Raw genomic sequence first — 14,967 nt, forward strand, 5'->3', positions numbered from 1 at the left:
CACACAGGGCCATACAGTCACTGCACACTGCACGGATGCTTTGGCTGTGCACAAATGAATAAATTATACGTGGCAAAGCCCTCTACTTTGTGATCCAATGGTAGCCACAACAGCAGCAGAATTCAGGAAGGTATGAAAATAGGCAATTATTGCAATGAAGCAAACAAGATATACTTATTACTTTTATTATTTAGAATTTGTACGATTTTCAACCACAACTCTGTCAGATAATTCAGTCCTTCAGTACACACAAAGACACTAAGGCAATTATACGATATCAAAAAGCCAACTGTCAAAAGACCAGAGTAAAAGGAGAATTTAGACACAACAAATAGTCTCCCAGACTTTTTGTTTCCTAATCCTGTTGTTTTAAAATTATAATACGAAATGTTTTATTTGCATTATTACTTCAAGAACTCTGCATGTATTTTCGTTGGCATATCTTTGCAAATGTACCCACAGGATAGATTACTTCAGTTGTAAAATGGTAATTTTATTGCTTATTGGGGAATATCTGTTACAAGTATGTATCAGTGATACATCTGGTATGCAAGTATTAATTCAACAGGTTTTTTTTTCCAAATCTGATTTTTAAAAATCATATTCTAATATATTCTTTAATTCATATAAATGTTCTACTTGGCTTTAAACATCTTCCAACATATTGGCTCTTTCAACACCAGTCACTTTGACATTCTCAACTGACTTGCAAAAATTGACATGGCTTGGGTAAAAGCCAGATTTAAGGGAGGAGGAGGGTTTTCACCATCTGAAGAAACAAAACTGGCTTTAAAATTTGGCATAGGAGAGAACTTAAAAAACATGCAATCAAAATCATCCCCCATCTCCCCTAGAACAATTTCTTTGTTTCTTCCCAACAAAATCTTAAGCAGCTTGATGATTATTAATATGGTCACAGTAACTCTATGCTAAGGAATTTTCTAGGCAAGCCCAGAGACATGTCTCTAATTATTTGTACACATCCCAATGAACAGGTGTTTCAGGGTGGGGATAAGGAGAATATATGCACATTTTTATTATTACTAGAAATTAAGTCCTCAAAAAAGAGTGCCAAAATAATGTCCCAGCAGAAAAACAGTCAATCAAATGCCAGAATATGCAAGTAAATAAGTTTTCATTCAAGCATAACTCCTCCCTCCCTTAAAAAGATCACTTTTGAGATCCACAGCACCTGAGGCCATGCTTAATTCCTACCATCCTTACTTAAATACCAATGTAAGTCTGACAAAAGCAGGCATGAATTCTGCTAGCCTCCACTCACATTCCTTTATTCACCACCATCAGGGCAAACATTTTTGTACAAATATACTTAGTAGATCTAGCGACCCACGCCATACAGTCAGGAAGTCCATCCAAAGAGTCTGCCCTCTACCATCACCTGACAGAGCATTTGGTCTAGAAGAAATGGAGCTCCTACCACACTAAGACCCCACGTGGTCATGATGAATATTTCTGATTTTTTATATACTGTCAGAGCCTATTCTGGAAACACCACACATTCTTCATAGGGCTATGTGGCTTAGAGTCCTTTCATGCCAATTAAATTCCACAAACATCTGTGATCACCTGATATTTCAACTAGTATGCACATACACACTGCAATTGGGATAAACAGCTTTTAAAGAAAAACAGTGTTTTCACCACTGAATGCAGATCTAAAATGATATAGGAGAGCCCTAATACATTGGATTGAGTCATATGAAATTGCCAACACAATTTAAGCTGTAAAAATGTCAATACTGTAAGATTCAATCTAATCTACAGTTCCAGTACTGGGAAGACTAAAAATAAGCATTGCTGTAATTCTGTATAAAGGGCACTGGCCTGGGAGGCAGAAACTTGAATTTTTTTCCTACTTTGTCACTAAATAGGGCTTAAAATCAGTCATGTTACCTCCCTCAGCCTTAGTCACTGTGAAAGTAAATTGAGATTAATACTTTGGAGTACTTTTCCTCTTTGAGAAAATGATGAACAAATAACTGACCCATGAATCTAAGGCTCTAGAATTAGTCAAGGAGACTCCAAAGGAAGTTAGGACAGGAGATTAAAGATGGCAGAAAATAATATTCCTATACTTTGTTTCTCTTTTTAAAATCTTTGCCTGGCTTTATTTCATTGGGAATGTTTGTTGATGGACAAAAAATATTTATATTTCCCCCAACACAATGAGAATAGCTTAAACTAGTAAGCACTTGCAGGGAGAGATCAGAAGAAGAATAAATGAGCACAGAATGGAAGGTTTGACCACAGAAGACCTGTGGCACGTTAGGGCTGAAAAGAACTTTAGTGAGAGCAAGGAATCAATTTTCCAATCTTATACTATGACTTAAAGTAAATTCTAGGTCTGCTCACTTCCACTTAAGTAGTCTTAATTACAAAAGAGCAGGGAAGGGCTGCTGTTCCATATTTCATCCAAATTCAGAAATTAGGGAAGACCCTCCTGCCCCCCCCAACAACTGTCAAGTAACCCCTTCATGGCACTCAAGACCTCAAGACCTTCATAAGTCTGTCTTTATCTCTTAGTGGTATATGCTTTGGCCTACATAATGTTCTGTCTTTTCTAAATTTTATATTCACATAATCCTCTAAAGACAGAGTTGAAAAAGAAGCTAAAATAGCTTTTAAAAATATAATTAAACATGACAAGTAAAACTGCACCAAAATATTTCAGGTGAGTATAAACAGAACATTTCCCCCGAATCTTTCCTAAAGAAGAAAAAAGCAGATTTATTTAAAAATCAAACATGTAAGTGTTTGAACCACCAGCAGGTGGCAGACTGAGAGGCTGGGAAATTCTCTAACAAAAGAAGGGGACGACTCAACATGGGTTCCCAAATCCAGACTTGAGAATTGCTATGGATTTTGTTTTTCCTCCTCCAGTCTTTCTTCTACGGAGAAACAGAAAATTCTTTTGTTTTACCTATATATATATATATTCTCATTTTAACTTAGATTCAATGGCTGAAACAGTAAAGAATAAGCTTGGTCCTTTATTCCTCTAAGGATTTCTAGTAGATTTTCATTAAATAAAAAATTGTAAATGCAAAAATAAATCCTTTATATTATGAAAAGTAATATGAGTTGATATGATTATGAACTTCAAAAAGAAAATGTTTGCTGGTTTCATTTCAACGACATTGTTACCCTAAATATACTTTTACACCTAACTTATATTCACACGCCTCTTAGAGAGTTATAGCCAAGTAAGTTCACTAGAAAACACACCCTGGTAAGAAGATGGAAAGAGTTTAGAAGAACCGAAGTTAACGCGGCTTCACAAGAAGGAAAAAAACCCACAAACATTAATGTATGCTTTCATGCAGTTACATTAATAAAGAAAGGATATTCGAACAGGTAGAATCTCTTATTACGTGAAGTTAAACATTCTAAATCTGAAATACTATGCTCCTAGCCCCCAGGCATAACCCCAGGTAAATCAATGAATTAATGACGCATTACATCAGTCAGAACCAGAAGGATGCCTAACTTCATGACCCAGTTTAAAACCTTTCTATTCTCAAAATCCAATGGGAAATGCCAACTTTATTATATTTTTTATATATATTTTTTACTGAACAGAACATCCCCTCTGCTTTATGCTACTTTACCAAAACAGCAAATTCCTTCTGTTCTCTACTAATCTGCTCTAACCCTCAGGATTTTTTATCAATTAAAAAAATTTCTATTCTAATTGTGAAATGTATTATGTTACAGTGTCTGTGTCTTATGAATACTTGGAACCTTTATTTTCTAGACCATCTCTGGCCAACAGAACTTTCTTTCAAGTTGGAAATGCACTTCAAGTACAGGCACTATGCCAATATGGTAGCTGCTAACAACATGTAGCTATTGAAATGTAGCAAGCTAGTGCAATTGAAGAAATAAATTTTAAATTTAATTAATTTAAATTTAAATAGCCACACATGGTAGTAACTACCATTATTAGACAGTACAGTTCTAGATGACCAGAATATGCAGTGAGAATTGATCAGAAAAGAAAAACAGCCAGTGAGCCTCCTCCCACTTTTCCCCAAGGTCACTTTTTTGGTTATTTAGTAAAGGGAGACCATTCAGAGATGCGCTACCAATTTTGTGTTCTATTTCCCTCTTAGACCTTATGACAAGCAGTTAGATACAGACTGCACGTAACTTTTACTTTTATATGAAGGAGGAAAGGAGGAAAATACAGATGATTTTCATAATGGTCAGGTGTCAAAATAAAGAAATAATTCCAAAGGTAACTGAAGTCACTACCAAATACGATCCGCCACCTAGACAATTTTCCACAATTAAAAGTACCTTATTTTTAAAAAGACAAAATAAATTTCACTTATATTTTGAAATTCTGTTTACAGATGACTAATCCCTTTGTCATTTATAAGTTTTATAAGTCAAACTGGAATTCTATTCCATTTTGTAGAATACAACAAATAGATTCAATTAAAGCAATTATACCATAGAGTAGCAAACAATTACATACAAAAGGAGAATATAAATTTGCATCTCTTCTAGAACTTCTGCCTGGAATAAGATCATTCCAAAAGTTGTGTCAAGAATATAAGGTCTGGGACTTCCCTGGTGGCGCAGTGGTTAAGAATCCGCCTGCTGCCAATGCAGGGGACACGGGTTCGAGCCCTGGTCCGGGAAGATCCCACATGCTGCGGAGCAACTAAGTCTGTGCGCCACAACTACTGAGCCTGTGCTCTAGAGCCCGCAAGACACGACTACTGAGCCCACGTGCTACAACTACTGAACCTGTGCTCTAGAGCCCGCGAGCCACAACTACTGAAGCCTGACAGCGCGTTAGAGCCTGTGCTAGGCAACAAGAGAAGACATTGCAATGAGAAGCCCACACAACTCAACGAAGAGTAGTCCCCACTCGCCGCAACTAGAGAAAGCCTGTGAGCAGCAATGAAGACCCAACGCTGCCAAAAAAAAAAATTTTTTTATTAAAAAAAAAATAAGGATGTAAGGTCCACAGAAGCAAGGTTTATTATTCTTACCACTGCATTCCCAGCACATAAATAATCATGTATGTTTATTCCACAGGTATTTGTTTAAATGAAATGCATTAGAATGACAATGAATTCAATGAGTGTAACTGCAGAATTAAGATTAGCAAAGATATTTAATAGTGAAATAAATCTTGCTTCTTTATAACTGTTGACTTAGCTGTATACAACAAATGAGAGGGCAAAAGATTTGTGGTCATGAAATTTTTAAGTGATTTATTTAGATTTTGATAAGATCTCTTAAGAAATTTATGGAAAAGTTATGTTTACATAGTTTTTCTTTTTTAACAACCCAGAGATATTTCATTCATTTCTCTTTTACTTCCCTACTATAAATTTCTTTGTAGAAGTCATAAGCAACAAAGTCAGATTGTTAGTCTTTTTCGACGTTTAACAATATAATTATATATATGTTTGCTTAGCTGATTTATCGTCTCATTATCACTACCAGCTTTACCTAGTATATTAATGACATAGAAGGCGTACTTCTTTTGTAAAAAGAACCAACCCATGTTGGCTGCCTCGGAGATTCCTGATTTATTATTCTATAGAATTATAAACTTTTTAATATATTCAAGTCCTGATCACAGCTGAAGTCAAGATCAGCAGTCTATAGTTTGCAGAACTTTCCTTTCCAAATATCTTTGCTCGTTTTTAAATTTTCAAACACCTCTTATATTTACTGAAATTCTTGTTTGTGAGAAGTATAATTTTAAATTAATTTAGCATCTTACTAGACCTGTATAGAAACAACCGCCAAAGTTACAAAACTCAGAACCACTAGAAATCAGTTGAAATGTTCAAATTCTAAGTTACCTTTGACTGAGATAAGCCTAATAAAACAATGAATCAGGATTTGTGCAAAATTAAGATTTGTGGAGAAGAAGAAAGAGCGTAGATACTTCCTTCCTATTAGATTAGCTTTAAAAAATTAATGTTAAAACAGCCACAATAGGTATGACAGTTCTGAATGACTGCAAAATTGTTTTCCTGGGTTACAGTTTCACCACACTCATAAACAGAAATAGGTTGTTTGCACCTCTGGGCCCCAACACAGTTAAGTCATTTTCCACTGAGACTGACAAATTCATGCTTGTAGATATTAAGTAAATATTAAGTTTGTAGATTTTAGTTCGACTTGGGAGAAAACGAAGCATACAAGAAACGAGTAATTAGATGGTGTCCAAAAGAAAAAGTAAAGAAAGATCAAAGGCACATTAAAGATCACTAAAAGGATCAGAGACGTATATGGGATAGACACATACTCCATATCCACCAAGACGATGCCATTAATGTGTTACCAGTGAGTCAGATTTGAGTTATTTTTCCCAGTGTATATAGAAACAGGAAAAAAGATCAATTCCGAATAAGTGTTCAAAAACCTGACCAATACTGAATACCTAGACCTTTTAAGAAACAAGATAAAAATATATTTGCTGACTTACAGATAATAGTTACATGTATGAACACTTTTGAGTAGATATGCAAAAGTGAAAAGCATCTAATTCTTTAAAAATCATTCAATCATGGGGAAAAAATTTCAAATTGTGTTCCTACAAATTGAATTTAAGGCTACAAAAGCAATCTGCTAGTTTAGCCATAAACCAAATGCAAAGCCTTTACACAGTGGGGCAAGCCATGAGAGCTGCTGGTACAATAATCTTCCACAATCCTGCTGCATACTCAGTATAAGTATGAAGGATTGTGGAGATGAGTTCACAAGAGCTGACCCTACAGGTTTATTAAATATGCAGTGAATATTCTGCATGCATGCTGGGTATTTAATAAACAATGAAAAATTCAGAAGACGACCATATGTTAAATACTGCAAATACCAAATCAGCTCTATTTATAATTAGTTTTCTTTTAGTAATTTTTAGTAGACATAGAGGCAAAAAAAAAAAAACAAATTAAGGCTATAAAACTTGAGTTAGTTTACCAAATATTTAAATATTTATAAAGTGTTAATGTCTTTTTACTTTTAATTTATATTTATTTATAATGTAATACCTTGCTAAGCTTATAACCATTAAACAGTTTTGATTTTGGTAGTATTACAACGTCATTCCACCTGTACTTGCAGCACAACTAATTTGACTGTACTAACAAAATGCCAAGCATCTAGGAGGGCAAGTAGGAGTCAAGTAAGAGCACCCGTACCTTACGCTCTCAGGTTTTCACCAACTACCCTCCAAAACTTGTGATTTTCAAAGTAATTGATGGCACCTAGGCTGTCCTTCTATACAGCTATATGAGAGTAAAGTCAGGCTCCCCTAGTAAGTACTTCTCACCAGTTTAGTTACGTGGTTTAAGAATTACTAGCAAATACATACAAAAGGCAAGTAAATCTAATAAAAAGAACTACAGGTCTGGAAGACTATGATTCTAAAAATCTGTGACTCCTCCGTCTGTGCTCTATATTTCAGGGCAGCCAATCTATTCCTTGATCTCACCCTCAGCTCCTCTGCCTTCCTTACCCTGCGTATCTGTGATCTTCAGGTCCTGCAGACTTACTTCTTAAGGATCTCTTTCCTCTTCCACTATGCCAGCTCTGGCCCACATCACCTTTCACCTGACCTAGTCAACCCCTTCGCTGGTCTCTGGCAAACCCATCCTCCACAAAGTGGCCCAAATCACCTACCTAGGTTGCAAATCTAACCACTACTTGACTTTAAATCTTGTAATAGCTGCGCATTTTCTGTAGGATAAAATTCAAATCTTTAACCTTTTCAACCCTAGAGCTTGCCACAGAAGCAGAATGTAACTACGTTTAGTTCCCTCTGAGTTTTTTCATGGTTCTCCTCTGACCTGAAAACAGCTCTCATTTCTCCTGTCCTCTCTTGCCTAAATACAAGCCAAGCCCTCAAGCTCTGCCCAGGGATCAACCTCCGAGAATGCCTTCCCACTCAGCTCCACCACACTCCACATCCTTGGCATAACTCAGCATGGGGACAACCACACCACAGGATAATTTATCTGTTTAGAGGCCTGTACCTACAAACTGACTGAGCAGCTCAAGGGCAGGAGCTGAGATTTAATCTAGTTGTGATTGGAACATAAGGGTCCAATAAATATTTGAAGCAGGGATAAGAAATAAATGAATGAATGAAGTTAGAATTATGAACTAAACACAGCATTCTGATACCATTCAGTGGTTGAATTTCACAGCCCCCAACCTGGGGGCGTGGGAATTTCAGTAAATTCTATTCCATGGCTAATTCAAATTTAAAAGTCATTTACTACTAAATAAAACTCTTGGTCTCCTATACTATTTCTCATATTCTCCACAACAAAGAAAGAAGGAAAAGAAAATACCACCATAATCTAATCTTAATCCCAATAACAGGGAAATCTGAAACTCTGGAAGACTTTAGGACCTCTCCATTTGATTAAAAAAACACAAGTCCTCTCTGTTGAGCCTTCCAATCCACTTAGGGGAGCTGATGAAACCTATACAACAAGCTACATCAGACTACACACCTTGAGTCCAAAGGCAGTATCCTCCGAGGTCAAGACTTCAACCTGAAATCATAAGGAAAAAAATAATTTAGGCACTATCAAAAACCTTCTTTGAGTCTAACCGCAGACACCAGAGCACAGGCATGGCCCAGAACTAAGAATTTTGAGAAAGCTGGCATTCAATTTATGTCAGGTGTCAAGAAAGAGAGATCTGTGAGTCTCTTCATGAGTGGGTATAAATCCAGGTCGCTGCTCTGGCTTCCAGTTTTATAACAGGGTGAGCACCTATCAAATTAATATATTTGCTATCATGTTGAAGTGGTGGTATAAGTTCCTCAAAATGATCTGGGAAGTTAGGAGAATCATGCTTCTCACTTAAATCACAAGATGCTGTGTATACTTTTTGAACTTTTACTGTCAGTGAGGGGAAAGTTATGCTCCATAAAGCAATTTCATCATGCTTGTAAAGCTGCTAGTAATTTCTTGTCTCGTTCACATCAGAGTGGGTAGTCCTGAATCTCGGGAATGCTGCAGAGCAAGACTTCCTGAAAGCAATACTCAGGAAAAGGCAGGCAGAGTCTAAGCAACAAGTTGTGAAATGATGGCAAAACTTCAAAATTGCCTGTCAGTCTCGTGCATTAGAAGACAGAGCTCATTAACATGAATTTTAAAAGCTGTGTGGAACAAGACGTGTATTGATCATTACTGTTTTTTAAACCTAATTATTCAGTCTGGTGTATAAAGCGTTTAAGTTTGACTACTAAAAAGTACCAGTATATGATGGAAAAGAGCAAGGAAAGAAAGCAACAGAACAAACAAGAATATTTTTTAAGTGTCTGGGGAAGACAGTGGAGGTGGGGCAGTAATATCAGACTACCTGGCTTCACTGCTAGTGGTTTTTTGTTTTTTGTTTTTTTAACGTGGACCATTTTCTAAGTCTCTATTGAATTTGTTACAATATTGCCTCTTCTCCACATCTTGGCTTCTTGGCTTCTAGGCATGTGGGAACCCAGCTCCCTGACCAGGGATCGAACCTGCACCCCCTGCATTGGAAGGCGAAGTCCCAATCACTGGACCACCAGGGAAGTCCCTCACTGTTAGTTTTAAACACCTTAAAATCAGGCATTTGTGGTAGACACTGAAGTAGAAAACATACAGGCTATCCAATGTATCTTGCTATAAAAAAAACATTGGATTTTTCCCTTGCGGGGGAGAAAATACAGAAAGGAAGATCACTGCAATAAGACTGTCATCCAGTCTGAAAGTAAAGGGGTCACAGAGGAAATGAGGAAACAAATCGTACTCTCCAACCGCTCTACTGAAAGTGACGCTCACCCACCACCTGGTACCTGACAGAGGTTGGTGCACAAAGCAAGAGAAACGCATGATCGATATTGAGAAGACGAGCAGCCTAGTTTTGATGAAAACCATATGTTGCTGATACCAAATGTGATTTTAGGCTAAAGACTGAAATGTTGGATAACTACAGCACAAGATCATTGTAAGATTCACTGACAGCATTTCTGTTTACACTTAAATTTCCAAAGCTAATTGTTAGATTTAGAAACAAGATCTTCTTATAGTCTTTAAGAAAAAAAACCAAAAACTCAGTTATTTGCAATTTACATATGTTTGAATTTCCTAAGTCCTGCCTTTCACAACACTAGGTTACTAACCTCAAATATTTTTACATTAAAACTTCTAATCAACATTGGAAACTTTAGTTAAGGAAAAGCACAAGCAACAAATTCACCAAATCTTAGCTACTATAAACACAATATGACATTTACTCTTGAATTATACACATACCTCGTATCTGCATACCTCAGTGTTAGGTACATTCACTCTTGATATGATATTTTAATATGTATAGAATTGTTTTTAGAACATATTATATGTTTAAATCTGCAAAGATCATCTCCAGAGTGAGTTCTGCATTTGCTTAACACAGTACGAAAAGTCAAAGTAGTAAGAAAATTCAATGGCAAATAGAAATCTATTTAAAGATATGGCTTTAATATATTGGACAACTTGAGATGATAGCAAACCAAAACTTTCAAGTGGAATTTAGGAACTCTCCATGTGGTATGTCAGCAGACAGAGATGAAGACAGACCTTGGGGATTGGAGTAAGGAGGTGGATCTCAAAAGGTCAGCCTCATCTTCTACCCTAGACTTTATCTCCAGGAGGGCTCAAAGTGATGTTTTGAAATTCCCAAGTATTAAGCAGTTTAATTAAAGCAACTTTTAAAAATTTACGGTTTGTTCAAAAGCACTATGGTTTAAATACATGTGCACTCTAGTTCAGTATCCTTTTATAATTTCTATTTCTGTAAGATTTTAATTGCAATACCTACAGAAGGACAGCTGATTTTTAAAACATGAGATTAACTTCAATTTAATAAAAAAGAAAGATCAACGTCACACAGAGGTCTTCATGTTGTATCTAATAGCATTTTTACTTAAGTTGGAAGGAATCCCCCTCTAGTGGGAGTAAGGGAGTAGTTCAACTGTCACACATGATTTTCAGGTGGTAGTCATTAAACTTAACTAGCAACAGAAATCAGCTAAGCTTTTTTGTTCTTTTATCATAAATTTGAATCTTTTGAAAACAGGAGGATAAGTATTTTCTATTTCATAAGCCCAACATCTATAATTCCTATAAATAAGCTAGAAGTAGATTTGTGCTTATCTGATGGGATTTTAGTTATTAGACAACCATCAGCAAATTGAGGCTACTAAGATGTAGTCTCAATTTTAAGTTAAAACAAGAATTTACAACTGGAAAAAATTAGTACATTCTAAGTGTAAAGATTTAATAATGTAGTGGGGGGATAAAGTGCTGATAGTCTGCATTTACCTGACTCATTAACAAAGACTTTCTGGATATTTACTACATGTAAGACGTGCTCAGTACTGTAGGAGATAAAAAGTGGTGAGTTTCACTAAATTATTATTAATTGGGTAAAATGTATTTAAACATTCATTTAAAAAATAAATTAAATCCAGAAATGAATAGACGAGATTACTCATGGTGTCATTTTTCTTTTTAATCTTCAGTTTAGGGAGATTTAAAACTGGCAATATTATAAAATCATCCAGAAAAAAGGTCACAGGTTTATCTAAATTAAAATTAGGACATAATACCCAGTGTTCTCCTTCTCCACACAGATGCTGTAACAAATGCAAAGATGACTCTGAATATACTGATGAGAAGCATACCTGACATCACTGGGAGAGAGAACCTGTCAAGGGGTCCTGAGGTATAAGGTGTGAAGGGATTTGTGTGGGCTAACAAAGCAGAGACTTCCTAAGCAGAGGCTTCCTAAGTCCAGGATAAGTCCAGCCCTTACCATTAAACCATGCTTCTTTCAAATGATGCTACAATCAACACTTCACATGCCTAAAAGGATTCCATTTGTAGAGAATTTCTAAAACCACTGTGGAAATTCAATCTGCCAAGTTCAGAAGCAGCTACACCATTCACAGTTCTTTCATTCTAATCAAGCAAAAAACCTTCAATTGGCTTCTCTCTCTCTCCCAATTACCCTAACAAGCCCTCCCTCTGCCAAAATTAAAATAAAACACTTTAATTTCCAATCATTCTATTAAGAAAATTGGGAAAATGTGAATTCATGAATTTGGAAGTAACAGTGGTTGTACCTTCCCCTTTCTTGAATCACTTTCAAAGCCCTTTTTACTTTCATCTCTAAAGCAGAAAACACAAATATTCAGCAGCATTTTCATGTACACATGGCTACTTTTTTTTTTTTTTTTTTTTTTTTTTTTGCGGTATGCGGGCCTCTCACTGTTGTGGCCTCTCCCGTTGCGGAGCACAGGCTCCGGATGTGCAGGCCCAGCGGCCATGGCTCACGGGCCCAGCCGCTCCGCGGCATATGGGATCCTCCCAGACCGGGGCACGAACCCGTATCCCCTGCATCGGCAGGCGGACTCTTAACCACTGCGCCACCAGGGAGGCCCCACATGGCTACTTTTAAAACAGATAACCAACAAGGACCTACTATATAGCACAGGGAACTCTGCTCAGTATTCTGTAATAACCTAAATGGGAAAAGAATTTGAAAAGGAATAAAAACATATATGTAAAAAAAAATTGACAAAACTATGTCACATTTTAATAAAGATTCTAAAATCGGGATCACACTGTCACAAAAAGAAATAAAGTAACAAATAATGATGATTTATAATTACATGCAAAGATTCTTACTCATAATTAAAAGAATGCAAGTCAAAACTACCAATATTATTCTATTTTTCTCACCATGGATTACCAAAGATTAAAAACTTAGATAATTATAATATCGACAAAGATGTGGGAAATCACTCAAACCATGGTCTTGCACTGATAAGAACATATATTGGAATAAAATGCAATATGGCAGTATCCACCAAAATGTATATCATGTGATTAGGTGTTAACCCAACAATTCCACTGATATTCAAGTGCAAAAATAAAGATTTACAAAGTTGTTTACCAGAGTTGTTTGCAACACTAAAAAGCTGAAAACAACCACCAACCAAATGTCCATCAACAAGGGGGTGTTTAATAAGTTCTCATACAGCTAAGCAGTAGAATATTATAATACTGTTAAAAAGGAGGTGTGTCTATCTGTGTAGATAAGGGAAAATTTCTATGATATCACATGAAGTGAAAAGAATCAGAATAGTGTACATAGTAAGCTAACATCTGTGTTAAAAATAAAAGTGGGAGTCGGTTAATATGATTGATACACTTAGACTATTTTGTAAAGATATGCAAGAAATACATCAGTGATTGCCTCAACGGAGAGGCTGATCTTTCATTGTATTTTGTCTCACAATGTAAGAATTTTTTCACCAACGCATGTGTTTTTCTTGTTCAATTAAAAGTAATTAGTTAATAAAATAAGCCAATGATAACATTATAAATTGTTCAATGTCAATAATAATCATAGAAATGTAAGTAAAAGTCTTATCTTTCAAGTTGGCAAAGCTTAAAAGTATAGTAGTCAGCGCTTGTGTGTACAACCAGACCCCTCAACACTTGTGATGGGTATGTAAATAAGAACAGCCCTCCCAGAAAACAGTTTTCCATTATACATCAATAGCCTCAAACATATTCATACCCATTTACCCAGCAACCTATTTGTTAGAGAAATCTTTGTGATCTGATTTGTGATCAAATGTTTATATATTAAGTATGAATACTACATCATTATTTGAAATGATGACAAATTAGAAAAAAGTATAAAAATAGGGAATGGTTAAACAAAGTATGATATATGATTGACCATTGCATAATCATGAAAAACTCAGCTTTCAAGAAATATTGTATAGGGCTTCCCTGGTGGCGCAGTGGTTGAGAGTCTGCCTGCTAATGCAGGGGACACGGGTTCGAGCCCTGGTCTGGGAGGATCCCACATGCCGCAGAGCGACTAGGCCCGTGAGCCACAACTACTGAGCCTGCGCGTCTGGAGCCTGTGCTCCGCAACAGGAGAGGCCGCGATAGTGAGAGGCCTGCGCACCGCGATGAAGAGTGGCCCCCGCTTGCCACAACTAGAGAAAGCCCTCGCACAGAAACGAAGACCCAACACAGCAAAAATAAATAAATAAATCAATAAACTCCTACCCCCAACATCAAAAAAAAAAAAAAAAAAAAAGAAATATTGTATAAATTAGGGAAATGCTTTTAACATGTTAAAATTTTAAAGTAGGATTAAAAACAGAAAGTTGACATTATAAATAATCAAATCTATCCATTTGTTCCCTCCATGCCTTCCAGAATATGTGCCACGCTGGAAATTGTCTTGTCCACTCCTGGATTTTATAACATTCATTCATGTTTTCTTTTAATACATTTCACTTTTTATTTTTTACATTTAAATATCTGATCCATCTATAATGTATTTTGAAATAACAACGGGAGGAGGACACGCAGTTTTAATTTTCCATTTGAATAACTGTGATGCAAAATGATCCCTTATTTTCTCCAGTGATCATACATACCATATCTTCACCATAATAAAACATTAAAATGATATCATGTTTGCCTCCAATTCCAGGTAGGGATGGGAAAAGCAAAATTATCTGTGAGGTATTCAACCCAAAGGCAGATGGGAGTGAGAGGAGGAGAAGAATCTGATGGAATCTGCAATCACAATATTTGTCCACAAGTAAATTACTAAGAATTCAATGCTTTTAGAAAAAATAATTTTTGCCTAGATTGATGTTCAAGGGATAAAGACACTATTCTACTTACAAAGATTGCTGTGTCTCTTTTTTGGCTGGTCCGAAAAGACCAATACACCAACTAGAATGATTATGCATACTTTTACCTATTATACATTAAGGAGAAGCAGACATTAACAAATAAATTGTTCTCCAAAACCGTGTCACAAGGTTTAGGAAATGGAGACTGTAGGAAGAAAAGCTCTCCGTCCCCCACCTCTCTTCCTCTCCCTCTCCCTCTCCCGTAA

The 14,967-nt window shown here is 36.2% G+C and overlaps 1 protein-coding gene across 8 annotated transcripts in view; it reads right to left on the reverse strand.

Moving 5' to 3' along the window:
* ARID1B (AT-rich interaction domain 1B) overlaps positions 1-14,967 on the reverse strand; it is a 413,166-nt gene that overhangs the window by 162,217 nt on the left and 235,982 nt on the right. For 5 of the 8 annotated variants that reach the window (XM_060114323.1, XM_060114320.1, XM_060114318.1 and 2 more), the window contains exon 5: positions 8,514-8,555. The exons of the other annotated variants lie outside the window; for them this stretch is intronic. In XM_060114323.1, the coding sequence (XP_059970306.1) occupies positions 8,514-8,555 (42 nt within the window). The remainder of the gene's footprint in view (positions 1-8,513; positions 8,556-14,967) is intronic. 8 annotated transcript variants of the gene reach the window in all.

The sequence above is a fragment of the Mesoplodon densirostris genome, chromosome 12 (genome assembly GCF_025265405.1).
Source record: "Mesoplodon densirostris isolate mMesDen1 chromosome 12, mMesDen1 primary haplotype, whole genome shotgun sequence".
In the NCBI taxonomy this organism is placed as follows: Eukaryota; Metazoa; Chordata; class Mammalia; order Artiodactyla; family Ziphiidae; genus Mesoplodon; species Mesoplodon densirostris.